Source organism: Pseudonaja textilis, chromosome 6 (assembly GCF_049901715.1).
Source record: "Pseudonaja textilis isolate UNSWEBS1 chromosome 6, rPseTex1.2, whole genome shotgun sequence".
NCBI classification, from domain to species: Eukaryota; Metazoa; Chordata; class Lepidosauria; order Squamata; family Elapidae; genus Pseudonaja; species Pseudonaja textilis.
In genome coordinates this window covers 47,253,027-47,280,411 of record NC_141995.1, presented here as the reverse complement: position 1 = coordinate 47,280,411, position 27,385 = coordinate 47,253,027, and the positions used below count along the sequence as shown (strand labels likewise).

At 47.2% G+C, this 27,385-nt stretch overlaps 3 protein-coding genes across 5 annotated transcripts in view; 2 read left to right on the top strand and 1 right to left on the bottom strand.

Moving 5' to 3' along the window:
* CPZ (carboxypeptidase Z) overlaps nucleotides 1-8,638 on the bottom strand; it is a 36,082-nt gene extending 27,444 nt beyond the window's left edge. Inside the window, exon 1 of the mRNA XM_087936523.1 lies at nucleotides 8,212-8,638. The gene's annotated coding sequence lies outside the window, so the exon portion shown is untranslated. The remainder of the gene's footprint in view (nucleotides 1-8,211) is intronic.
* HMX1 (H6 family homeobox 1) overlaps nucleotides 1-27,385 on the top strand; it is a 243,007-nt gene that overhangs the window by 87,291 nt on the left and 128,331 nt on the right. The window lies entirely within an intron of this gene.
* The window catches only part of SEL1L3 (SEL1L family member 3), a 53,395-nt gene continuing 34,710 nt past the window's right edge, over nucleotides 8,701-27,385 (top strand). For 2 of the 3 annotated variants that reach the window (XM_087936520.1, XM_087936521.1), the window contains exons 1-10: nucleotides 8,717-8,825; nucleotides 10,746-11,304; nucleotides 12,646-12,769; nucleotides 15,374-15,495; nucleotides 20,000-20,115; nucleotides 20,988-21,043; nucleotides 21,831-21,963; nucleotides 23,612-23,741; nucleotides 23,937-24,083; nucleotides 24,929-25,140. In XM_087936520.1, the coding sequence (XP_087792646.1) occupies nucleotides 8,772-8,825; nucleotides 10,746-11,304; nucleotides 12,646-12,769; nucleotides 15,374-15,495; nucleotides 20,000-20,115; nucleotides 20,988-21,043; nucleotides 21,831-21,963; nucleotides 23,612-23,741; nucleotides 23,937-24,083; nucleotides 24,929-25,140 (1,653 nt within the window). In that variant the 5' untranslated portion in view covers nucleotides 8,717-8,771. Of the gene's footprint in view, nucleotides 8,826-10,745; nucleotides 11,305-12,645; nucleotides 12,770-15,373; nucleotides 15,496-19,999; nucleotides 20,116-20,987; nucleotides 21,044-21,830; nucleotides 21,964-23,611; nucleotides 23,742-23,936; nucleotides 24,084-24,928; nucleotides 25,141-27,385 lie in introns of all 3 variants that reach the window. The other variant, XM_026699767.2, reaches the window with a different exon arrangement.

The following is a 27,385-nucleotide window of genomic DNA, read 5'->3' as shown; positions in this document are numbered from 1 at the left end:
GGGTCTCCGGCATAGTTCCTTGCAAAGACATGTTCCTGCAAGACAAAATCTCTGACCCCCGTCATTGAAGCGAGAGGGGTGTCTGGGCAATAGTGAGGGTGGAGCCTATCCAACACAGTTCTTAGGCGTCTACCCATCAGAAGTTCAGCAGGGGATTTGTTGGTGACCATGCAAGGGGTTGAGTGTTGGCTTAGCAAGAAGCGGGAGAGTCTGTGATGCCAATCTTCTTTGCTGAATCTGGCTAACGCTTCTTTTGTGGATCTAACGGCTCTCTCCACCAGTCCGTTGCTGGCAGGATGGAAGGGGGCCGTGAAGATGTGTCGGATGCCAAGATTTGTGGCGAAACGGCTAAATTCTGTTGAGGCAAACTGGGGGCCATTATCCGAAACTATGGTATCTGGTAGCCCGTGTGTTACGAATAGGCGGGTTAGAGCCTTGGTAACCGCTTGCGTGGTGGTCGTGGATAGTTGGGCCACATCGATCCATTTAGAGTAAGAATCCACGACCACCAAGAAGGTCTTGCCGTATATAGGACCCGCTAAGTCAATGTGCAGCCTTGACCAAGGCGCGTTGGCGCTCTCCCACTTTGTGGGGGTGGTGACTGGAGGGGATGGTCTGGATTCCTGACAGGGTTGGCATGAGCTTACCCACTTGACGATGTCGTCGTCCAAGCCAGGCCACCAGACGTACCTCCGCGCCAACGCCTTCATCCGGACGATGCCCGGGTGGCCCTCATGTAGTGCCTCTAAGACTGGTGTGCACAGTGAGGCCGGAATGACAACCCGGGTGCCCCACAACAGGCAGCCCTGTATGCTAGACAGTTCCTGTTGACGGGTCTTAAAAGGTGTGAATTCAGCTGCGAGGTTAGAGCCCGGCCACCCCCTCCTCACCCAGTCCAGTACCTGGGCGATGGTTTTGTCTGTCTTGGATTTGGTGGCGATGTCGAGGGCGGTGACAGGAAGGTCGATCTCGGTGACATCGAAGATGGCATGGACCGGTGCCGGGTCTTCCGCTGGAGCTGGCAGGGGGCAGCGGCTGAGTGCGTCTGCGTGGCTTAATGTTTTTCCTGGGCGGTGGATGAGCTTGTACGAATACGCCGCCAGGAACAAGGTCCACCTCGTCATTCTGGGAGACAACACTTGGGGAGTCTGCTTGTCTCCAGAAAGAAGACCCAGGAGAGGCTTGTGGTCCGTGATTAGCTCGAAGTTGTGGCCAAACAGGAATTCATGAAATTTCTTAACCGCGGCCACTGCGGCTAAAGCCTCCTTGTCGATTTGACTATAGTTACGCTCTGTCGCTGAGAGCGTTCTGGAAAAGAAGGCGATTGGTGCCTCGGAGCCGTTGGGTAGTCTATGGCTTAATATGGCGCCAATCCCAGAAGGGGATGCATCCGCGGCTAGTACCAATGGAAGGTGTGGGTCAAATTGAATAAGGACCGCGTCCGATGTGAGCAGTGATTTGACTGCGCGAAAAGCGGTGTCTTCCTTGTGTCCCCAGTGCCAAGGTGCTTTTTTATCTAAGAGCCTGTGTAAAGGCTCTGCTACTGATGCTTTGTGAGGTAGAAATGATGCATAAAAGTTCAATAATTCCAAAAAGGCTTGTAGCTCGGCTTTAGTGGTTGGCGTGGGTGCCTCATGAATTGCCTTGACCTTGGATTCTAGGGGGTGAATGCCTGAGGCGTCAATTCTATAGCCCAGAAAGTCCACCTGTCTAGTGGCAATGGCACATTTCTCCCTTTTTAATTTGAGGCCATGCTGTCTGAACCTGTCTAACACTGCTCTGACTCTCTGGAAGAGTTGGGGGTCTGTCCCTGGCCGAGACCAATATGTCGTCGAAGTAGGGTACTACGCCAGGGAGGCCCTGTAGTATACGCTCCATGAGGGATTGGAAGATGCCCGGGGCAACACTTACGCCAAACTGGAGACGCTTGCACCGGAAGGCACCCCTGTGGGTCACAATGGTCTGCAGTTCGGCTGTTTGGTTGTCAACAGGGAACTGTTGATACGCTTGTGACATGTCCAATTTGGCAAAAATGTTGCCAGGCTCAAAGGTATGCAATAAATGTTGAATGACCGGGACTGGGTATACGCTAACTTGTAGAAAGCGGTTGATTGTTGTTTTGTAATCTGAACAAATTCTCAGGCTGCCATCCTTTTTAAGGGGTGTGACAATTGGCGTCTCCCATTTGGCGAAGTCTGTCGGCTCAATGACCCCTTGCTTTAATAATTTATCGAGTTCTGCGTCCAGTTTAGGCCGAATGGCGAATGGGACTCTACGCGGTTTCAGCCGGACTGGAACCGCTTGGGGGTCAACTGCAAATGAGATGGGGGTACCATTATAACACCCTAACTCATCGCTGAATACGTCTGAGTAGTCAGTGAATAAGGAGTCAGTGTCAGAAGCTGAGACAGCATGGACTCCTGTTAACCCTAGGCCGAGGTAGGGGAACCAATCAAGCCCCAGAAGACTGGGGAGGTTGCCGTTAACTACCACTAGAGGCAGGTGGCCTTTAAAAGCTTTAAAATTAACAAGGAACTTGCCTTTGCCGAGTACTGGAATGTCTTTTCCCTGATAGTCCCTCAAGGAGATCTGGCACTTCTGGAGCTGGTTTCTGGATAGTCTGGGCTGGATTTTCTTGAGGGTGCTCCAAGAGATGATTGAGAGCGCTGACCCCGTGTCAACCTCCATACGACAAGGTTTACCTTCTAATAAAATGGAGAGTGTTATTTTACTAATAGAGTGACAGGTGTGGTTAGCATGGTAGCAAGTGTGACAATTTAGTACTTGCCTTTGGGGCCCAGAATGGGAAAAGGAAGGAACCTTTTGTGCTGAGTTGTGCGCGGCCTGGCAGACTCTAGCGATGTGGCCTTTTTGTGGCAATGGTTACAGATGGCACCCTTGAATTTGCACGTAGCTCTCGAGTGAGGTCCGCCACAGGATAGGCACAGGATGATGTGTTTGGGTGCGCTGTTGGTTTCTTGCCTGGCTCCTGCCTGTGGTTGTTTGGCATGGGTGAGGCGGTGGATGTCTGTTTGATCGTTGGGATCGTCTTCATTGACTACCTCTTCTGAATGAACGGTGGCGCAGCTTTGCTTGGGAACGGGACCTTGAATTTCGGTGGCTGACTGGGTTGCCAGCTCTGCTGCCAAGGCTTCCTCGACGGCCTGGGAGAGGTTGAGGTCCTTCCTGGCGAGCAGTCGCCTTTGGAGGTGAAGGTCTTTGACCCCGCAGACGAGCTGGTCGAGGAGCATGTCATCTAGATAGTTCCCGAACCCGCAGTGGAGGGCTGCAGTCCTCAAGGCGGCCATATATTGGTTGACGGTTTCCTTTTCCGCTTGCTTCCTCATCCGGAAGGTGAAATGCCTCGCGATTTGTGATGGTCTGGGGGAGTAATGATTGGTGAGAATCTCTAGCAATTCTGCCCAGGGGATATTCTTTAACTCACGTGGAGCAACGAGTGCTGTGGCGGTATCAAAAACGACGGCTCCGCAATAACTGAGGAAGAATGACTTTTTTCTGTGCTCCCCAGCATCAGCCAGACCAATAGCGTCGATGTAGTGGTTAAAACGATTCTTGTATGACTCCCACTTTTCTTCTTCCGGCTTGAACGGTGGGAAGGCTGGGTTGGAGTTCATGATGAGGACTTCTGCAAGTTATGCTGTTGTGAAATCTCTCTGGGACAACAAAATGGCACTATGTGCTCTTGTCGGGCTAGTGACTACAGCTTTGGAGAGGCTCCACAGAACCTCTCTCCTCTCTCTCTGGGCTACAATTGTGGCTAAGCTGCAACAGCTGTTGGCAGCATTTTGAAATTCGTGCTCCTGGAGAGCGTAGGCGGTAATGGCTTGCCGCCTCTGATAGCGCTTCGAATTTCGCGCCTGCGTAAACGTCAGTGACTCGGAATAACAGCACCGCGCTGTATTCCGGCAAGAAATCCAAACGACAGCCGTTTGAATTTCGCGCTCTTTTTGTGTTGAGCGGCTGCGGCTCGCAGCGCTTCACTTTCCCCTGTAGCTGGCTAACCAAGCGGCTACAGACGCTTATTACTTTCGCTTTTGCTGACCGAGCTCTCCGGCGGCGCGGCTGCGGCTCAGCGGTTTTAGTGATTTCAGCTGTTGCAGATTGCCTCTGGTAGCCATCCCATCCTCGTCGCCAGTGTTGTAGTTGAGCAATGAGAGGCTAGACCAGGGCATGGATGCAACAAGACTTTATTGTAACAATAAAGGACTGAACGCGTTAGCTCTGCCTGGAGCAGGCTCACAGCGATCAGCGGCTGGCCGGACCCTGCAGCTGGCTTTTATAGCCGGCCAACGAGGGAGGCCAGCCAATGAGGGGCAGCAAACGCCCCCGCAGCATGAACGGACCTGGGTGGGGACTTTGGCAAGTTCCAGGGACATAACAGAAACTGAAAGAGTATTTGCTGTGTGAGCAAGAAGGAGACAGCAAGGAGCCTGGGCATGACTTAGCTGAACTGTCCTGGACTAAAACTGCCTGGGGCTGTGAAACTTAAACTGAAACTCCTCTCCTCTGCTTCTGTTTTTCATTTGGAGCAGATTTCTTTTCAGGTGGGGAGGGGGAGTAGAACTGAAAGAGTATTTGCTGTGTGAGCAAGAAGGAGACAGCAAGGAGCCTGGGCATGGCTTAACTCAACTGTTCTGTACTAAAGCTGCTTGGTGCTGTGAAACTGAAACTGAAACTCCTCTCCTCTGCTTGGGTTTTGCATTTGGAACAGATTTCTTTTCAGGTGGGAAGGGAGAATATAGCTCAATTCTGGTTTGTACATTGTCAGACTGCATAATTTGCAACAACTACAGCATGACTCAGCCAGTAGATGGCAGTGTTTGTAGGCTCGCTAGGTATAATCTATGCTCTATGCTCTATGGTCTTTTTGTTCAAAAGAGAGTTTCTGTTATAGTGACAATTAAAACAGTTAAGTAGCAAGTCCACAGTGACAAGCAAGGGACTTTTTCATTCTCCAGGGCTACCCAAAACAGAATTTCTAACACAAATCAAAATGAATTCCTGCCAAATGTTGTTGAGCGGTGGACACCTTCATAACCGTAATTGTTTGTAAAACAATGGTAAGAACTGTTCTTCGCAGGGGCTGTTTTAAAAAAGGATGCTATTTTCCCCAAAGCAGTTTCTCACCTGTGCCCTGATGCACATGTTTGGTGCTGGATAATTCCTTGGAATGAAGAAACTGACGGCATCGACCAGAAGTGGAAGTCAGCTGGACTGGTTCGGGCAAACCGGTAGTTCCGGTGATCATTTGACCCTGTCCACCCGCTTCTGCCCTACTCTGTGATTTCCATGTTTTTGTTGTGGTTAGCCAGCAGCAGGTGTGGATGGCTGAGGAGAGTGAGGGCTCAGATGAGGGGCCAGGACCATTAGGGAGTGGACTGCTGCCTTCAGAGACTGTGGGGGCTGGCAGCAGCAATGAGGAGCCTGTGCCAAGTGCGCATGCACGCAGGGTTGCTTGCAGGAAAGAGCATCTGCAGCAGCACAGGCGATTCGGGAGTAAGGCTGAAAGGTAATGGCCCCTCCTTCAAGAAGATAAAAGCCAACTGTGAAACAAACATCTTTGCAGAAGGCAAAGACATTTTGAAACTCCAGCCTCGTGGACATTCTAGTATCCTGAGTTTATATTTGAAGATTCTTGTACTGCAAATTATTTCTTGTCTGTTATCTTTTGACAAGTCTTGCACAGTTTGGCAAGGCTTGTGCTTATCACAGTTAATTATTTTGCAAAAGCATTACAAGGTTTTTGTTCCTTTTGGATTGTGTTTGATTTGTTGGAAAAGGGAGTGGGTCAGGACACTTTTGCAGCTCAGCTGATTAGTGCAGCACCTCAGCTGTTTTACTCAGTGGGGCTGCAGTAGAAGGTAAGTATTAGAACTGGACAGGGGCTGTTTTCAAGTTCTGCATGCGCTCATCGAACCGGTTGTTACACCGGTTGAATCCCACCCCTGGCATCGACCAAAATGTTTGCTTTCTTCCTTTTCTATCTTCCTCCCTCCGCCGACCAGGGACCTGGCATGGATAATGTTTTGACTGTCCGCTGTCTTTCCAAGGGGCACATATGGAGAGCGGTCAGAAAAGTCCAGAAGGAACATGTGATGACGCAGGGCATGGCACAAAGGCAACACAGTCCGATAATCAGCAGGAGTCCCTTTATTAGCTCCAACTTCACCCCCAATGTCCAGGTTACCTTCTGGGCTGGAGAAAAACTCTCCCAGGAACAGCCTTTGGCTGCAGAGAATCAAGTCCAAAAGGTGGTCAACAAAAACTGTAACTATAAGTCCAATCAAGGCAAAATGAGGTAATTAGTCTGGCAGGGCAAGAGAAGGAATTCCAGATGTGAAGGAATGGCAGTAACTCAACACGGTTGGGGAAGATGCTAAGAATGCAGATAAGCAAAGTCAATACAAGATAAAGTCACGTTTGCTACCAGCAGCTGTAGCACTCAGCTTGCATCTCTTTTAAATTCTCATTCCCAGCTGTGGCTAATGAAGGGAATCAGGGCCCTTTCCTCCCCCATAAGCCATGCAACCCACGTTGCTCCCTTCTCCGTTCCTCCCTGCATGCCCTAGGATGAAGAAGGGCTGGGCCTGGGTCTTCCTCTGAACTCCCTCTCCCTTGTTCTACCTCATCCCTTGCTCTGCCCAGTTGGACTTTGCCCTTCCCCAATTTCCTCCACAGCCAATGGAGCCACTCTCCCATGCCCTGTCAGCTGTTTGTCTTCCTCCTCTGATTCAGACTCCAACGGGGGCATGACAGAACGTGATCAATATTTTATCTTGCTTTCATACTCCGGGTGGGATCCCTTATTCAGAAAGAATCATCCACAAACAACGACAAAACTCATGAAGAGAAGAATGTGAAGGAATCTTCTGGCGTCGGAAACTTCATTATTTAGCAGCCCAGTGAAGGCAGCTTGGTCCCAGTACCGAAAGGCAGGTTCTCTATGGATGCAGAAAAGAGCCAGCAGGCCAGTTGGGTGCCTCTTAACGTAAGATTGACGGCTTCTTCTGCAGCGTAAGACAGGCCCGTGGTGAATACAAGGCTGACATTCTGGAACCCAGCAGAAAGCCCATCTCATCCAGGTGTTTAAAAAGGCTGCTTCCTGCTAGGCTGTCACCCAGCTCACCTTAGAGGTGATGTGCCTTTTAAACATTTGAAGCAGCTGAATCAGGCAATGGGGTTGCTCACTCACACAAGGCAACTGTAAGGCGGCCTAAGCCAGTTCCCCAAGGAAAGCCAGAGACAACCAGAGGCAATCAGCCTCAGAAAAGCAGAGACAATTAATTTTTTTGCAGTTTATTACCAATTCTGAATTACTACCAACCTGCCTTCCATTGAGGACCTGTATACTGTATATATCTATCTATATGTCTAAACAGGTAGCATCTGGAATGCTTCTCCCTCCCTCCCTCTCATATCTATCTGTCTGTCCATCCATCTATCTATCTGTCTGTCTGTCTATCTATCTATTAAGAACAAATGAAGTTATTATTACCAAACAATTCTTAATGTCATGTCAAATCTATCTATCTCTATCTATCTCTATCTATCTATCTATCTATCTATCTATCTATCTATCATCTATCTATCTATCTATCATCTATCTATCTGTCTATCTCTATCTATCATCTATCTATCTATCTATCTCTATCTATCTATCATCTATCTATCTGTCTATCTCTATCTATCTATCATCTATCTGTCTGTCTGTCTTTCTATCTATCTATCTGTCTATCTATCTATCTATCATCTATCTATCTATCTATCTATCTATCTATCTATCTATCTATCTATCTATCTATCTCTTTTATCTAAAAGGAAGAAATAAAGTTTTTATTATTACCAAACAATTCTTAATGTCATGTCAAATCTCTCTCTCTCTCCCTCTCCCTCTCTCCTCCCCCTCTCATTTTCTATCTAAAAAGAACATGAAGTTTTTATTATTGCCAAATCATTTTTAATGTCATGTCAAATCTACCTACCTACCTACCCTAAGTACCTCCTGGCCACCAGCCTAGGATAATTTGAGGCTAAACGCTGGGCACAATGAAGACGATCTCAAACCCACTAATCTAAATCTTAATTGAGATTTTTTTTTCCTTTTGGTATTTTGTGCAGTGTTCATCGACTTCAACTACACTCCACACTATCTATGTCAAAAGTTATAAATGCAAAAGGAAAAAAAAAAACCTGCTTTGGAGATTCGTGCAAACCCTTGGCTGGGCTGGGCGAAGGCTAATCCTTCCGAGAGGGAAATCAGTTAGGCCCAGCCACCAGAAGAGCCCTGAACGGCTTCGGGACTTTTCTCTGCATGAATGGCCATGGGAGATGGATGGGCACAGGAAGGATGGATGGGGAAAAAGGATAAATGGGGAGGAAGGAGAGAATGAGCGAAAGGAGAGGAGAGGAGAGGAGAGGGGGCCAACCTGCACCCTCCCCAGCTCTTCAGTTGCAAATTCTGTGTCTGTGTGTGTGTGCGCGCACGCGCGCGCTGAGACCACTTCCACTCAGACTCCACTTTTCCGACCCCAAGGAAAGGGGGCCCTCGGTCCCGGGACTCCAGGGCGCTCTGCACAAGCTCAGAGGGGCACCTGTTCCGACTTCAGCCCAGAGCCTCGGGCGGAAGAGCGAGGACGGGCCGGGCCAGGTGGCGCACCTGCCGCGCCCCTCCCCGCTTCCTCCTTCACCTGTCCACGAAGCAGGATTTCCTCCTCCGCCCCCGGGCGAGCCGAGTCCCGCGGGCAAGAGCCATGGACAGCGCCGCGGCCGCCCGATCCCTGCTCAGCCTCTGCCTACTGCTTTGGGTGAGTCACTGGCCGAACCCGCCGAACCCCGCCGTATCCTCTTCCTTTTTTGCCCCAAGGTCTCGCCTGGCCTCCCGTTGGGTCCGTTTGCATGGATTCCGGCTGCGGAATCCGTGTCGAATTGAGAATGAATGAGCTGGAAGGGGCCTTGGAGGTCGTCTAGTCCAGCCCCCTGCTCAAGCTGGAGAATTTATACTATTTAACAGATTTAACAGGTTAACTGAGTTGGAAGGGGCCTTGGAGGTCGTCTAGTCCAGCCCCCTGCTCAAGCAGGAGAACCTATACAATTTCATATAAGTGACTGTCTAGAATCTTTTTAAAATCCTCCAGCGATGGAGCACCCATCATTTCTAGTGGCAAGCTGTTCCACTGGTTAATTGTCCTCACCATTAGGAAGTTTCTCGTTCATTCCAGGTTGCTTCTCTCCTTGGTTAGTTTCCATCCGTTGCTTCTTGTCCTGCCTTCTTGGTGCTTTGGAGAATAATCGGACCCCCTCTTCTGTTGGGGCAGCCCCTCAAATACTGGAAGACAGCTATCATGTCCCCCCTAGTCCTTCTTTTCTCTAGACTAGCCAAACACAATGCTTGCAGTTGTTCTTCCTATATTCTAGTCTCCAGGCCTTTAATCATCTTAGCTGCTCTTCTCTGCACTTTTTCCAAAGTCTCAACATCTTTTTGGTAGTGTGGTGACCAAAATTGGATGCAGTATTTCAAATGTGGTCTTTGTTAAGGGTTTATAAAGCGGTTCTAACAATTCATGTGATTTTGATTCTATGCCTCTGTTTATACAATCCAGGATTGTATTAGCCTCTTTGGCTGCTGCTGCACGAGGTTGGCTTAAGTTTAAGGGATCACCCACTAAGACTGCAAGGTCCCTCTCATGGTTCCTGTTTTTGAGCCAGGTCTCACCTGATCTGGACTTATACCTTTGATTTTTCCTGCTCCTTCTCCCATTAATTAATTCTATTAATTGTTAGTATTAATAAGTTTTTAATTAATGACTTTCCAACATGACTTTCATGGCTAAGGCCGGACTAGAACTCACCGTCTCCTGGTGATTGGCCCAAAGTCACCCAGCTGCCTTTCCTGCTTAAGGTGGGACTAGAACTCGCTGTCTCCTGGCGATTGGCCCAAAGTCACCAACTGGCTTTCATGTCTAAGGCGGGACTAGAACTCACCGTCTCCTGGTGATTGGCCCAAAGTCACACGGCTGCCTTTCCTGCTTAAGGCGGGACTAGAACTCACCGTCTCCTGGTGATTGGCTCGAAGTCACCCAGCTGGATTTCATGGCTAAGGAGGAACTAGATCTCACTGTCTTTCCATTTCGAGACTGGTGCCTTAACCACCAGATCCAACTGTCACACCAACCAAGTGCCAACAACTATTGAAAAGCTTAGCCTGGAAGCATCCTTTATAAGCATATAAATTCAATGAAATGAATGCGTAACTTGGCAAAAAGGTCCAAGAGACAATGGCTTCTATCAGTGGTGGGATACAATTTTTTTTACTACTGGTTCTGTGGGCGTGGCTTGGTGGGCATGGCTTAGTGGCATGGCAGGGGAAGGATACTGCAAAATACCCATTCCCTCCCCACTCCTGGGGGAAGGTTACTCCAAAAGCCCCATTTCCACTCCACCCCACTAACCTGCTTTCCAGCTCTGTTCTCCTGTGCAGGGCAACCAAAGAAGACCCAGCCGATCAGCTGGGACTCAGGAGACAGAGAAGAGATGGGGGCGGGGCCAGTCAGAGGTGGGATTTTCCGGTTCTCCAAACTATTCAAAATTTCTCTATTGGTTCTTCAAAACTGGTCTGAACCGGCTGAATACCACCTCTGGCTTTTATAAAATCATTAAAAACAACTCCTTAAGCTGGTCTGGAGCCTTAAGGTGAAATCCAACAATTCTTCTTTTTCTCCCTTTAGAAAAGCGGGATAACGTTTGGGCGGGAAACCTGGCTGACCACGCCAATAACTCCGGAGATTCAACGCCAGACATTTTCCGAGGATTATATTCACCTGAACGTTCAGGACAAAACGTTGCGCAATAGCGTTGGCATTTCGGTGTCCTATTTCTGCTCAAAGCCCTGCGTCGTAACTTTGGAAGCGAAAGCCTCCTTGGAATCCAGGAACAGCATGTCGGTGTACAAGAAACGATGGGAAGGTGGTCACGTCCGGACGAATCGAACCGTCAGCTTGACGTTCCCCAATAGTATGGTCTTCAGAGACGATTATCTGATCAAGCGATCATTAAATGTAGACTATGTGATTCTCTATGCCTGGATTACTCACAAGGAGGCCATGGTGCACCATGCTCCGCAAGCAGAAAGCTACTGGCATGCCATTGTACGGGATTACAGTTTTTTGGATCCGGTTCCACCTTTCGAGCGTCCCTACAAGGAACATAACAGGTGCTTGACGTGGAACACGGAACAGGCATGGAAACGCCAAGCCAACAGGATACCTCGGTGTCCTCACGAAAATGGTACGGATGCACGGATTCCTTCTCACTGGCAACCCCATTGCGAGTTTGCAGCAATTGGGTACAGGGTAGCTTTCAACTCAGAAAACATTTCTATGGTCTTTTTAGAGTTGCCAACCAAAAGGGAGAGGGAAAAGGGGTTTGAAAGAGCAGTGCGGCAGCTTGGAAATTGAAAGTGCATTCCACATATAGTTTTTCAGAGATAGTAACTAGGTGACTGAAGTTTCTGCCATGCAAAACTCTAACTGGAGAGCATGATTGAGGACTCTGGGCTATGGATGCGTCCCATTGGAGACTATGAATTATGGTACACCCAGAGGGATGGGAGAAAACCAGGGTCAAAGGTGACAGTGAATTATGTGTCTCAGAGTCGGCTACACCCAGGCAATGCTGACACGTTAACTCCCAAATAAATCCTTTTGAGGTTTTGGAAGTTTGGCTCTAGACTCATGATTTAATTGGTGTAACTGCTGGAATCATGACAGCTAGCCGACTCAGAGGCAGAGGTGGGGCCAGGGCCATCTGACAGTTATCAGCTGCCTTCGGAGTCAGAGATTGGTGGGGAAGAAGAACAGCTGGAGCCTGTTCCCAGTGTACGCATGCACAGAGTTGCCAGAAGAAGGGAACAGCTAAGGAACAAGGGTCAACTTGGGAGTAAGGGCACAGGTGGACGGTGAATGGCCCCTCCCATAGGGAATAAAGAGGAGCAAAAGGGGAGTGGGTTTTGCAGGAGACAATTACTTCAATTCATTAGAGTTCCTGACTTCTCGCCAAGTAATTCCTGCTACAGTGTGGTGTTAGGAAGCTATCTGCCTGGTAACTCTCCAAGCCTGATAAAGGTCTGTAGTTGTGAAATCTCATGAAAGACTGTTTGTCAGGACTTTGCTGGAGAGGCATTCCCTTTAACCTAAATAAAAGGGGTTTTATCAGGACAAGGAGTCGGCTTCATGATCTTGGGAAGCCCAGGTCAGAACAAGACCCAAATTGGGGACAACCGTTATATATCCAATTCTCACAACCGTCAGAGCCATAGTCACAGGATCAGAATTTGGGTGCTCGTCAGTTGGCATGATGGTTGCAGAATCCCAGGGTCACCTGGTCCCCATTTGCCACCTTCCCAGCCAGTTCCTCAAAAGCAAAGTCAGTGAAGGAGCCTGGATTCACTCAACGACTGCACGGTCCCCTTAACAATGGCAGTGTTTCATCAAAGAACGGAGTGAGAATATTAGCGAAAGAATTCTTGAGGGTTTGTTTTGTCCCGTCCCCGCCGCAAAACCAATCAAAATGACACGGAAAGTATTAGTTCCCTCAATTGCATTAAGAAGGGTCTTATTTTTTTCACAGACCTGATGGAGATCAACTTTCCATATGCATCTAGCGGAGAGGGGACAGGAATTGTGAAGAAGTTTCAGAAGTTTAAAAACCGAGAGCTTGAAGCCATCCGGAAACATCACCTTAGTTATCCAACGTAAGCCATTCCCTAAGGATAAATCATTTTTATTCTTTTCTCTGAAATGTGTATAGGCTCTATAGGGGAGCTGTGTGTGGCCCCCACGGGCTCCGTTTTCGCTGGCAGAGGGCTAGCAAAACAAACTAAAAACAAAACCAAAAAGGAGAAATGTTTCCTCTTTGCATTTGAGCAGGCAAGAAGGGACAGGAAAGGAAAAAAAGGGAATGTGGAAAGAGAAAGAAAAAGAAGGAAAGAGGGGAAGAGAGCAAGGAAGGAAAAAGAAGGAAAGAGGGGAAGGAAAAAGAAAGGAGAAGGAAGAGGGAAGGAAAAAAGAAGGAAAGGAAGGAAGAAGAAGAAAAGGAAGGAAGGGAGAAGGAAGGAAGGAAGGAAGGAAGGAAGGAAGGAAGGAAGGAAGGAAGGAAGGAAGGAAGGAAGGAAGGAAGGAAGGAAGGAAGGAAGGAAGGAAGGAAGGAAGGAAGATTATAATGAGAGGGAGGGAGAGTCTGAGGAAAGTCCTGCCTTAGCACTTGGCCACCACAGGTGCCCCTGACGCAAGTGACGTTGGTCTGGCCATGCCCCCAGCCATGCCCCCTGCCCAGTGGTGGGATTCAAAAATTTTTACTACTGGTTCTGTGGGCGTGACTTGGTGGGCATGGTGTGGCTTGGTGGGCATGGCTTGGTGGGCATGGCAAGGGAAGGATACTGCACAATCCCCATTCCCTCCCCAACCCACTAACCTACTTTCCTGCTCAAATTTTCCTGTGCAAGGCAACCAGTGAAGACACAGCCGATCAGCTGGGACTAGGGAGGTGGAGAATAGATGGGGGCGGGGCCAGTCAGAGGTGGGATTTGCCGGTTCTCCGAACTACTCAAAATTTCCACTCCCAGTTCTTCAGAACTGATCTGAACCTGCTGAATCCCACCTCTGATGCTGTCACTACATTAGTCCCAATTTCACTTCCTGTGCAGGAGAGAACTTAGCATATGTTCCATGGTTTCAGAACAGCCATCACTTTCCAAAACTCTCCTAGGCTTTATGTCTGTTTCCCATGTAAAACACTGTGTCTCCATGCTTAGTTCCTTGTCTGTCCTAGGTGTTGGGTTCTAAGACTCTCTCTGTTGTTGGGCTGACACACACACACACACACACACACACACACACACACGAGTGTGGTTTAGAGCAGTGGTTGCCAACTGGTGGGCTGGGGACCACTGGTGGTCCATGAGAACATTTTGGTGGTCTGCAGAGAAATGTCTCCCCCAAAGCAATTAATCCAGGCTGTGAAGGAACACAAGGCTGCACCACCCACATGGTGCACCTACCGGCTGGCTCCCACCCTTCAGCCAAGCGCAAACCTTACCTTGAGTAGAGCCACATGAGCTGGAACTAGAAGGTAAGACCAACGGCAGGGGAGGGAAATCCGTCCCGGGGTGGATTGCTGACATTGTTGGGATAGTCGGTGCCATATTCCAGAGCTGCAGTAGTCACAGGACTGGCCCTTTGGTCATCCCGGAGCAGCTCCTCCAGTCCACGGCAGTCCAGCGCACCCAGGTGGACGAGCAGTTGCTCCAGGATGACCAAAGGGCCAGTCCTGTGATTACTGCAGCTCTGGAATAGGGGACCAACTTTCCCACCAACATCAGCAAGCCACCATCAGTCAAAATGCATATTAGTGGTACACGGGATTTAAAATTATGAGTTTGGTGGTCCCTGAGGTCCAAAAGGCTGGCGACCCCTGGTTTAGAGTTTATTAATATTCCCCAGCAATTCCCTTCACCCAGCCTCAGAACTGTCCCAAATGAATCCATCCACAAGCAGGCCAAGATCAGCCCACAAGGCAATGGCTAATAGTCCACAAAACAATGGAAAGTCACTCCAAAAAATAAGTCTGCCAAACAAACTAAAATCCTCCAGGCCAAACTGAAATACACCCACCAGAGCTCATTTGGCAAGAGAAGTTCAGAGTCTCTACAAGGCCCAAAGTCAAGCAGGAAGCATGAGGAACAAACACACACAGCCAGAAACCAAAGAGGTTGTTCCCAGCAATGCCTCCCTCTGCCTGCCGCGGCAAATAGCTTTCTGATGCAGCCCATCAAGATGGGTGGGGCCTTCTCCTGAGCTTTCTGGCAGAACTCCATTGCTCTTGTCTTTTCTTTGCCTTGCATGCTCTCAGATCCACCATGGAAGACAACTCTTCACTGACCGTCAGACCCTGCAAACTGTCCCCAGCTGAAGTTTCCCGTAAATCTCTTTCAGCTGGCTGTTCAGAGTCATTAATTAACCCAGTTCCTGATGTGCCAAGAATGAGGTCATCCCCTCTTGAGTACTGAGGAAGAATCTGAGGATTTGCCCAAGGGAGACATCGCCCTTGTCCCTAAAATATCTTGGACATTGCTAATCACTACATGGTTTGTGAAGAACTGTCGCCTTTTCCATCTCAGCCTTAGTCATTGTTTCTTGTATCAATAGATGTCCTTCAACAAAAGCATCTCAATGGACCATTTTCCATTTAGGTGAAGAGATAAAACCAACATCTCATCTGCTTTGAACTGATTGGATGTTATTCAGGTAGTCTCAGTGGTCAGTGAGCTGTTTCTCACCAGTGTTTTGTGTTTGTACAGCTTTACAATCTCACTATGGCTTTATTTACTGCACTTCTGTGAGAGAGCGTTGTGTGGCATCCTGTATTTCATCGATTCAGGAGAAATGTACGGCACCCCTGCTATATTTCTAACCAATGAAGGTAAGAGGAAGAAAATTCCAGGTGGACTGAATTAACACTGCCTGAAGATACAAAGCAAATTTAATTTGATTTTTTTACCCCTCTCCCCTAAAACCCTTTTTAAGAAAGTCAGTCTGGTAGAAGGAACGTGACTCTGGATTTGATCTAGATGGGTACTTATAACCATTGCAAAAGATGATTCTGATTCTTTTACAATTGGCACTTCTGTGCTTTTAAGATGAATACAAAAAGTTTAGTGCACAAGGTAGGGTTTTTCTAAAAAGTTTGGTTGACAGTGTCAATCAGTGGTTCTTATTTTGGGACACACAGACCCCATGTGGGCCTATGGATAGTTTTCAGAGGGTCCATTAAATTGGATGAGAAAAATAATATTTTTCTAAAATATTTTATCAGGTACTGATAAAATCAGGACCACACATTAGGTTCCAAGTTAAGCAGCTCAGGCCTATATAATAAGAATCTAGTCAACTAACGAGTCAGCACAGAAACCAAAGCTTTGACTACTTCTGGGAATGTAATGACTCCAGGCTTATTCCCAGTGGTGGGATTCAAAATTTTTACTGCCGGTTCTGTGGGCATGGCCTGGTGGGTGTGACTTGGCTTGGTGGGGTGTGTCTTGGTGGGTATGGCAGGAGAAGGATACTGCAAAATCCCCATTCCCTCCCCACCCCACCGATCTGCTTTCCAGCTCCATTCTCCTGTGCAGAGCAACCAAAGAAGACCCGGCCCATCAGCTGAGACTCAATGGGAGGCAGAGAAGAGATGGGGGCGGGGCCATTCAGAGGTGGGATTTTCCAGTTCTCCGAACTACTCAAAATTTCTACTTCCGGTTCTCCAGAACCGGTCCAAATGGGCTGAATCCCACCTCCACTTATTCCTCTCTTGACTCTGCCCCCAGGCTCTGCCTGTCCTTCCCCAACCTATTTAAAACACACACACACATATATATATGTGTGTGTGTGTGTGTTTTCTTAAGTTTTTGCAGGTACTTACATGTATGGTATTCAGCTTTGTTCGGGTATTTTCCCACGTCATTATAGTTGTGCTTTTAAAGTTGTAGCAACGTTTCAGCAGAATCTCATCTGCCATCATCAGGGTTCTGTATAGTGTTCGACGTGGGAAAATACCCAAACAAAACTGAATACTATACATATAAATACCCGCAAAAACTTAAGAATGAATACATACATACATACATACATACATACATACATGTCTAGGTGTGTTTGAGTCTTTTCCTGTGTAAGATTAAGAGTATCTTGGTGACGTTTCAGTGAGGTCCCACTCACCATCCTCAGGCTGGTGCTTTTGGCTTCGTGCCAGTACAAGCAGTGTATGATCGGAGCTGCTGTCTCTCTATAAATACTGGTGGGGGGTGGGGGCTGGTGTGCTGGGCTGGTTGGCTGCGCTGCTGCCCCTTGATTGGTTGATGATGTTGGTATAATGGGCTGTGTGATGGCCTTGTGAGTTTTGTTGTGGAGATATCCTGGATCTTGTGCTGTAATCTCCTGGGTCATTTGTTTTGTAGTGATCTTTTTTCCATTAGCCTCTCATGTTTTAATGGCTTGGGTAATGGTTTGTGTGATGGGCTTGCGAGTTCTTTTGTTGTGGTATCCTGGGTCCTGCGTTTAATCTCCTGGGTCATTTGTGTTTTGATCTCTTTTCCATTAGCCTCCTGTGTAGTAACAGCTTGGGTAATGGGTTGTGAGACTTATTGCTGTGGTATCCTTGGTCTTGGGCTTTGATATCCTGGGTCATTTGCTGTGTTGCAACTTCTTGAGTTCTTGTGGTGTAATTTCCTGAGTTTTCTGATGTGATATCCTGAGCGGGTGGCTGTGATATGGCATTCTGGGTTTTAGTCTGGCTTCGAGTTTGGGGTCTGGGTCTGTGTTCTTGGCATGTGTCAGCTTGTTTGGTTTTGGGGTCGGAGGGTGCAACAGCTGGACCTTGCCGAAACATCGCCAAGATTCTCTTAATCTTACACGGGAAAAGACTTGAACACACCTAGACCTACATACCTGTACCTGTGAAAATCTATGATTGTATATATATATATATATATATATATATATATATATATATATATATATATATATATATATATATATATATATATATATATATATATATATATATATATATATATATATATATGTTTCTGAGTTCTCGGTATTTGGATCTTTGGTTGTTGGGTTTTCTCCGCGTAAGATTCAAAGTATCTAGGCAACGTTTTGATGAAGTCTCATTCATCATCTTCAGGCTTCTGTCTCCGGCTCTGTGCTTCTCAGAGTAATGTGAGATTGCAGCTGCTTCCTCCTTTTAACTGCCAGTGGGGTGGGACTTGATTGGGTGGGGGCTTGGCTGTGTTCTGATTGGGTGGGGTGTGTTCTCATTGGTAGGGGTTTGGCTGTGTTCTGATTGGTTGGGGGTTAGCCGTGTTCTGATTGGTTGGAGGCGTGTTCTGTTCAGGTGGGGGCTTGGTTGTGCTCAGGTTAGTCTTAGTTGCTGGGGATTTGAGCTGGTGAGTTGTGATCTTGCTGTTTGGCTTCGAGTTCGTGGTCCTTCTGCATCTTCATAGTGGGTGTCGGTTTGCTTCATGTATGGCTCGGAGGGGTTTGAAGTGGGTAGTGATGCAGCTGCCGTGCAGCTTCTGGTCCATGGTCGTGTCTCATCTTCTGAGTGGGTGGGAGTCTGTTTTCTACATGGAAGTGTGGTGGTGGCATCTTGTGTGGCTCTCATGGGTGTGGGTCTGGTGTCCTTCTTCATGTTAGGTACTCGTCTGTTCATGAGGGCGGGTTTCCAAATGGCTGGAAGGCGGGAGGTGTCATCTCGTTTGTTCATGCTGTGTGGGCGTTTTTCTATCTCTATGGCTTCTCTGATTATTCTGCTGTTGAAGTGTTCGGTTTTGGCGATAGTTCTGGTATTTTTAAAATCAATTTCATGTCCTGTGGCTTTGAGGTGTTGGACCAGGGAAGAGGTCGTTTCTTCTTTTTGATTGAGTTCTTATGTTCTTCAATGCGTGCACTTATTCTTCTGTTAGTTTGTCCAATGTATGTGGTAGGGCAGGCAGTGCAGGGGATTTCATATACTCCTTGGTTTTCTAATTCGATTTTGTCTTTGGGGTTTCTTAGGATGGTCGATATTTTTCTGTTTGTGCAGAATGCTGTTTTGATGTTATGTTTTTGGAGGATCTTGCTAATTTTGTCTGTAGTGCCTTTTATATATGGGAGGAGGGCTTTGCCGTTTTCTTGTTCTCTGTCTTGGATTTTGGTTGGGGTTTCTTTTTGGATTAGGTGGGTAATCTTCTTTCTTTGGAATCCATTGGCTGCAAGTACGTTGGTGAGAGTGTGTAGTTCGGTTTTTTGGTGTTGTTCATCGGCTAAGCATTTTGTTCTGGAGATGAGTGTCTTGGCTACGGAATTGATCTGTGCTGGGTGGTGGTGTGAGAGTGCATGTAGATAGCGGTTAGTATGTGTTTTCTTCTGGTAGATGGTGTGTCCTAGGGAGCCATTGGATCTTTTGTATACCAAGACATCTAGGAAGGGAAGTTGGTTGTTGGCTTCTGTTTCCATGGTGAATTGTATTTTGGGGTGTAGGCTGTTGAGGTGTGTGAGGAAGTTGTTCAGTTTTTCTTTCCCATGTGGCCAGATTATGAAGGTGTCATCTACGTATCTGAGCCAGAGTTTGGGTTTGTGGTCGTATTTTTCTAGAGCTTGTGTTTCAAAGTGTTCCATGTAGAGGTTTGCAATGACAGGTGAGAGGGGTGATCCCATGGGTGCTCCTTCTATTTGTTTGTATTTTTGTCCATTGTAGGTGAAGTATGTATTGGATAGGCAGTGGTTGGTTAGATCTAGGATGTGCTTGGGGGGGTTGTATTTGTTTTGGATGGCTGTCAAGGCTTCTTTTATTGGCACTTGGGTGAAGAGGGATATGACATCGAAGCTTACTAGTAGGTCGTTAGGTTGTAAGTTTTGTTTCTTTATGATCTCGATGAATTGGAATGAGTTTCTTACGTATGAGTTGATGGATTCTGCATAAGGTTGTAGTTGTTTGGCGAGAAATTTGGCTAGGTTTTGTAGAGGTGAGCCTATGGAGCTGACTGTTGGTCTGAGTGGAGTTCCTTCTTTGTGTATTTTGGGGAGACCATAAAGCTTGGGGCATCTGGATGATTTTTCTCTGGGTATGATTCGTTGCTGGATTTCTTCACTGATGGGGGAGGCTTTTATTTTGGATTTGGTAGTTTTTTCTAGGTAGGTGGTGGGGTCTGTCTTTAGGGGTTTGTATGCGGGGTCTTGGAGTATGTGAATGAATGATATGTTATTTTTTAAAACATTGGATAACTGTATTTGAGTGTAATTGGAGTGTGCAGATTTTGCCAAACCCCAAAGAGTCATCAGGAATCAGGAATCCAGCTCGACTGGAAAGAGATTGTATGCATGGTGACCAACTGTTCATCAGTGAGAAATCTACTAAGTAACTTCATGGGTTGGGGATCATATTTCAGGTTATCTTCACATCCAAATGCACCTTGTCAAAGGAGGGGACCTTGCAGCGAAGACTACGTTCCCCCTTCCTCTAAAGCGGTGGTTTCGACTTGATCTCTCCATTAATGGACAAGAGGTAACTCTCTCTCTCCCTCCCCCCCTCTCTTTCTCTCTCTCCCTCCCTCCCTCCCTTTGTTTCTCTCTGTCCCTCCCTCTCTCTCTCCCTCTCTCCATCTATTTCTCTCCCTCTCCCTCTGTCTCTCTCTGTCTTTCTCTCTCTCTGTCTCCCTCTCTCTGTGTGACTCTCTCCCTCTCTGTCTCTGTCTCTCTCTCCCTCCCTCCCTCTATTTGTTTCTCTCCCTCCCTCCCTTTTGTTGTTTCTCTCCCTCCCTCTCCCTGTCCCTCTCTGTTTCTCTCCCCTCTCCCCTCTCTGTTTCTCTCCCTCTCTCCCTCTCTCTATGTTTCTCTCCCTCTCCCTCCCTCCCCTCTCTCTCTCACACACACACTACATTGGTTTTATACAATACTAGCATAATTGTCTTGCCTTCCCAAAAGAATTGTGGATATTATAGGAGTACATTTTTTTTCTATGAGAGAGGTGAGGAAACTGCAATTGCTCTTGGTTCAGTTGTGCCATTGTGACAGCTATTTTTGGTAGCAAGCTTAGCTCCTGGCTTAGATGGATACTATGGCTTAGACAGCGACTTCCTAAGGGTTTAATAGGTATTTATTTATCCCACCAACAAATCAGACCATGAATCATTGCCCTCTGAGGCACTGCATTGGCCCAGATTTTTACAAAAATATTTATAGAGAGTGTAAATTTGAGATGAGCTCTTAAAAAATAAGCAGGACATCTTACCCCACAGATAGGATTTTGAACCTTTAATTTTTATCCTTCAATTGAACACTGTAAACCAAAACTTTCAGGCCAAAACTGGGCTTGTATTGATTTTGTTTATTCTATCATGCACATTTTCAGAACTAATATTTAACTTTTTCTTTCAGATTAACGTAACCATTGTTGGGAAGAGTATGAATATCTTTCAACATCAACTTTTTATGTAAGGCCAACTTTTCCATTATTATAACAGATATATATAATGGATATGTGTGTGTGTGTGTGTGTGTGTGTGTGTGTGTGTATGTATGTGTGTGTACACACACACACACACGCACACATACACACATGGTGGCTCAATGGCTAAGACACCGAGCTTGTCGATCAGAAAGGTCAGCAGTTCAGCAACTTGAATCCCTAGCACCGCGTAATGGAGTGAGCTTCCGTTCCTTGTCCCAGCTTCTGCCAACCTGGCGGTTTGAAAGGATGTAAACAATGCAAGTAGAAAAATAGGGACCCCTTTGGTGGAAAGGGAACAGCGTTCCGTGTGTCTTCAGCAGTTAGTCATGCCGGCCACATGACCACAGAGACATCTTCGGACAGTGCTGTCTCTTCGGCTTTGTAATGGAGATGAGCACCCCTCCCTAGAACCAGAAACAATTTATATTTATATTTATATTTATCTCTATCTCTATCTCCCTCTATCTTACTTCATCTATCTATCTATCTATCTATCTATCTATCTATCTATCTATCTATCTATCTATCTATCTATCTATCTATCTATCTATCTATCTATCTATCTATCATCTATATCTATCTATCTATCTATCTATCTATCTATCTATCTATCTATCTATCTATCTATCTATCTATCTATCTATCTATCTATCTATCTATGCAATTCTGCAGCATTCCAGAGCTGCAATGCAGGATGTGATTTCTCTGTTTTACCACTCTGGCTCTTTCCAGAATGGAAATCTAAAACAATGATTTGCCTTCTACTCTAGTTTTCAGCAAGATTTCTACTACAATGACACTGATGGGTACTTGGTTTTGGGGGGCAGTGGATACGTGCCAGGAATTAAAGGATATTTTGGATCAGTGAAATACTACCGTCTCAACAACTTAGAGACCAGAAGGGTGAGTGCATGAAGGATGAAAATATGGAGAGGGAGATCAATCTCTGCTTGACAGGCATTGTTTATAGCTGTAGCTTCTGATAACTTCGTGGACATTATGGCTTCTTAGCAGAAAAATACTGGAGTAGGATTCACTTCTGAATACAGAAAGTTCTAATAAAGGAGAATATTTGTGGTTCGGGGTCGACATGAGGAGTCCTTGAGGCTCTCTGAGCTTGCTTGTTTTCTTGCAGATGTTTTATGACTCAACTAGGTAACATCATCAGTGCTAGAAGGAGGTGGGATTTGCAGAAAGGAGGAGTAGGAAGAGAACTGTGGGGTCCTTGGTACTCTCTGAGCTTGGTAGCTTTCTTGTAGATGTTACATTGCCCAAACTAGGTAACATCATCAGTGCTAGAAGGGAGTAGGAATTGTAGAGAGGAGGAGGAGGAGGAGGAGGAGGAGGAGGAGGAGGAGGAGGAGGAGGAGGAGGAGGAGGAGGAGGAGGAGGAGGAAGAAGTGGAAGAGGAGTGTCAGCAGCTCCAGCAAAAGTTTTTCTCTCAACACAGGCTAACAAGGCTGTTGTCTATCACACCTATTCATCTCCGCTAGGGTGCGGCTTTGCTAGCAATGATGGCTCTTCCGTCCCAAGAACTGGCCCATAGATTTCCACTGCTCTCCTTTCCTCTCCCTTCTGGACATCCATGTATCAGATACTAGACCCAGCTGTTCCTCCCTCATCAGCCACCTTCTGTCCCAAGGAACTGCCCATAGATTTCCACTGCTCTCCTCTCCCTTCTGCACATCCATGTATCAGATACTAGACCCAGCTGTTCCTCCTCTTCTTCATCAGCCACCTTCTTCTGTCCCAAGGAATGGCCCATAGATTTCCACTCCTCTCCTCTCCTCTGCTTTCTGCACATCCACGTGTCAGGCACTGGACCCAGCTGTTCCTCCTCTTCCTCATCAGCCACCTCCAGACCTGGGGGCTGTTGATTCTCTATCTGAGGGCTGATGGATGGCCCAGGCTCTATTGCTCTCTGCCAGCTCCATTCCCTCCTTGGAGCTCTCAGATTGCCTTGATGCTGGCTCTGACTACTCCCACACTTCCTTCTCCTCTAATCCAGCTGCTGGAGGGGCCGGTGGCCAATAGGCCACAACAATCTCCATGGGCAGACTTCCAGATATAACATCTCTTCTTTCATGTTGAGGTCAATAATCATTGACCTATGACCACGGGATGACTGGAGGTACCATAGTCATGGTCATAGTCATCATAAAAATACATTCATCATAAATCATAAGATACAACACTTAGTGATAATCATAGGTTACTAAATAAGCAATCAAATCATACTAGGAAACTACATAAAACAATATAAATCGTAAGCATATCAGCAACAAAGTTATAGTCATCAGTAAAAAAGAAGATAGGTAATAGCAAAGATGAGAAGAATGATAGTAATACAGTCTTAGTAAATAGTTTGACAGTGTTGTGGGAATTAGTTGTTTAGCCGAGTGATGGCATGAGGGGGGAAAACGTCCTTGTGTCTAATTGTTTGGGAACCATTTTTCTTAAAAGTGCCAATATTCCCCGGACAATGTATACAATGTTTTTTCTTAAAATGCCAACTCCATAAACTAAATAGATTATTTTTCCCCCTTTCCAGTTTGTTCATCCATTCTCTAACAGAGACATTTCGGAGAGAATCGAGATGTTCTATCAGGAACGTGCTAATATTCAGAGTGGAGTAACTAATCATGGGTTCTCACTGCAATATTTTGAAGAAAATCAACAGTGTAAGGAATCGCAATTGATTTTTATCACACCCTTATTCGGGCTACTTTGAGGCTTTGGGAGAAATTGGACAACCCTTTGTCTGGGTTGATGTGTAGGGTCTCCTGCTTAAGCAGGGGGTTGGACTAGAAGACCTCCAAGGTCCCTGCCAACTCCGTTATTCTGTTAAGGAAATCATTCTCTTCAATTTTCCTCAGGCCCCCTCAACAACTATTACTTGGAACTGAGCAACAAATACAGGAGCTCTCTGAAGTCTGTTGCTTTGGATTGGGAGAAAGGACTGAGAGGAAAAAATCACAGCATGCTTGAAGAAATGAAGGACACAACTCCACAGTTTCCAGAAGGTAAGGCCTTTCTTTGGGATGGCAGGTAGCCAAGATCCTGGCCAGTCTGGCAACGTAGCTAAACATGTCCACCAACCCACACCATGAATTGATGGATTGTAAAACAGGAGTGGGCTTCAAACTTTTTAGCAAGGGGCTCTCTGCCCTGATGACTGGCTCGGTGGGCATGGCTGGGTGGGCATGTGGCTGGGTGGGCATGGCTAGGTAGTCATGTGATTATTGGTCATGAGATCAGGTGGGCAAGGCTACTGTAGATGGTCATGGGACTGGGTGGACATGGCCAACTCGACGTCGCTTCTTTGCCCTAATTACCTAAAAAAAGATGATATACCAAAAAGTTGTTTGTTGTTTTGTGCATTTAATACTTAAATAAAAAGACTGAGTGAAACCAGGCTTAATAGCAGTGACTGTGAGAAGGACCTTGGGAGTCTTAGTGGAGTTTCTGGTGAGTTACGTGACTCTTATGATTTGGGAATTAATTCCCTTGGAGGCGAATGGCTATGTATCTGATTTTTCTCAATGGCTCTCCCTCGCAAGCACTGAGTGGGGTGATTATTTAGCTTGCCACACTGTTACCAGGTGTGAAATGCTCTTGGCTGAACACCCAGAAGTTCAATTAAGCCTACTGAGAGCTTTCCCTGGCTGCTTGTCTTTCTGAGGTTATTGGGGGCTCTCTGAGCCCCACAGTGTCTTAGCTAGGGGCTCTCCCGAGCCCCTGCCAGCCCCCAGCATCCCACTCCCTGATTGTAGACATTCCTGGGGGATAAAAACATGCTGGTGGAAGAAAGCAGAGATCCGAAACCAGTTCACTGGCTTGATAATACGTTGTACCTTACTATTTGTAGTATCCAAACCCAAGAAGGATCTAGCATTCCAAATTGGACGCAGGTTGTTCGAGGAGGCTGCTCGAAACCTGTCACGAATGGATGGCTTACTCTATATCAACTCCTCCATTTTGGCCCTGAAGGATGCCAGCCATTGTGGATATTCCAGAGCTTCTTATGTTCTTGGTGTCATCTTCGAAATTGGACTAGGTGTATCTCCAGACCCACTTAAGGTAAGAGGTTGGCTACTTGCATTTCTGCTCCAGTATTTATAGACATCTGGGGGCGGGGGTCTGTTTATTTTATTTTATTTATTTTAGTTCTGTGATGGCAAACCTATGGCACACGTGCCACAGGTGGCACACAGAGCCATTTGTGCGGGCATGCGAGCCCCAGCCAAACTTACCTGCACTGCGCATGTGTGCACCTCCCAGCTGATTTTCAGCCCATTTGAGGCCATTTTCGCCCTCCTGGAGGCTTTGAGAGAAGCCTCTGCAGCTTTGGGAGGCTGAAAAATGGGCCTTCTGGAAATACTGGAAGCCCGGGGGAGGCCGTTTTTGCCCTCACGGAGGCTTGAGGGAAACCTCTGGAGCCTGAAAATGGGCCCATTTCGCCACTTCCGGTATTTCCAGAAGGGCCATTTTTTGACCTCCCAAGGTTCCCAAGGCTTCCCACAACTCAGCCCCAAATTGCCCTTGGTAAGTGAGAACTTTGTTAAGGGAGTTTTGCCCCCCTTTTATGAACTCGCTTGCCACCGTTGTTAAGGGAATCACCGCAGGGGTCAAGATAGTAGCACGGTTGGGAAGTGGATCTGGCTTCCTCATTGAGATTGCTGGTCAGAAGGTCACAAGAAGGGATCGGGTTATACTGTATTCTAACCAGTGGGAGGGAGGGAAGGAAGGAAGGAAGGAGGAAGAAATGAAAAGAAAGGAAATCAAAGTAAAAAGGAAGGAAGGAGGGAGGGAGGGAGGGAGGGAGGGAGGGAGGAAGGAAAAATGAAAAGGAAGGAAATGAAAGTGAAAAGGAAGGAAGGAAGCAAGGAAGAAAGGAAGGAGAAAAGAATGAAAAGGACAGAAATGAAAAGGAAAAGGAAGGAACGACTAGCAATTGCACTTAGATTATTATAGAATACTTTATTGGACAAGTGTGATTGGACACACAAGGAATTTGTCTTGGTGTAAATACTCCCAGTACCATTAGAAAGTGTTGTAGAGCGATGGTAAGGAAGAGGCAGAAGCCAGAGCGTACAACGAACAAGGCTTTATTGCAGAGAATAAAGGGTTGTCGCGCCTGCTTGCTAACCAGCAGACTAGCTGGCGACAACGGGCTGGTTTCTGCTCGACAGCCGGCTTTTATAGCCAACTGTCAAACGGAGCCAGCCAATGGGAGTGGCTGGTGCTCCGCTCAAACAGCGGACCTGGTTGGGAACTCCAACCAGTTCCACAGACATAACACTTTCCCCAGCTGGGAACATGCGTAGTCCTGTAGGTAAGTAGGTTGTCGCTGGCGACCAGAACGTCGCAGCCGGGTAAACTGTTGGCTGGTGTCAAGTCCAGGCTCTCGGACACGCCGACGGTCGTTGGGGCATGGGCTTGACCTGGCGAGTGTTCTGAGAGTTCAGTGATTCCCCCTGTTCGGGCTGACCTGGGCGAGTCGCTAGGTCCGGCTGGCAAACTGGCTCGCCCGGCTGTTGGTTCAGTGATTCTAGCCGAAACTCGGGTCCTCCAGCAAACTCTCCTGATCGACGGGAAGACCGGTCCCGTGAGTGTCAGGTGGCATCTTTGTAGCTGCTTCTTTGACAGTCTGGGCTGGATCTTCTTCAGGGTTTCCCAGGAGATGATTGAGATCGCAGATCCCGTGTCTACTCCATCCTGCAGGGTTTACCTTCTAGGAAAACAGAAATTTTGATTTTATCAGGTGTTTGGGAAGTATGGTTAGCGTGGTAGCAGGTATAGCAGTCCTCCACTTGCCTTTGGGAATTAGAAGGTGGTGGAGGTCTTTGAGGCAAAGTGCGCCTGCTTGGCAGACTCTAGCGAGGTGACCCTTCTTTTGGCAATTCAGGCAGATGGCGTTTCTAAACCTGCAGGATGCCCTAGAGTGGGAGCCTCCGCAGGTTAGGCAAATGGGAGGTTGTTTGGGGCGAAGTTGTTTCTCTGTCCCGCCTCCTACCTGTGAAGGCTTCTGATGCTTAAGGCGGTTAATGTCTGATGAGTCTGTGGGGTCTTCTTCACTGAGCACTTCTTCTGAATGGATGGTGGAACTGCTGGGCTTTAATGGAGCGCCTTGAATCTCAGCTGCTGATTGGGCAGAGAGCTCAGCAGCTAGGGCTTCCTCCATGGCTAGGATAGATTCAAGTCCTTTTTGCCAGCAAACGCCTTTGGAGTCTCAGGTCTCTAACCCCACAGACGATCTGGTCCAACAACATGTCTTCTAAGTAGTCTTTGAACCCGCACTGCAAGGCAGCTGTCCTCAGGGCTG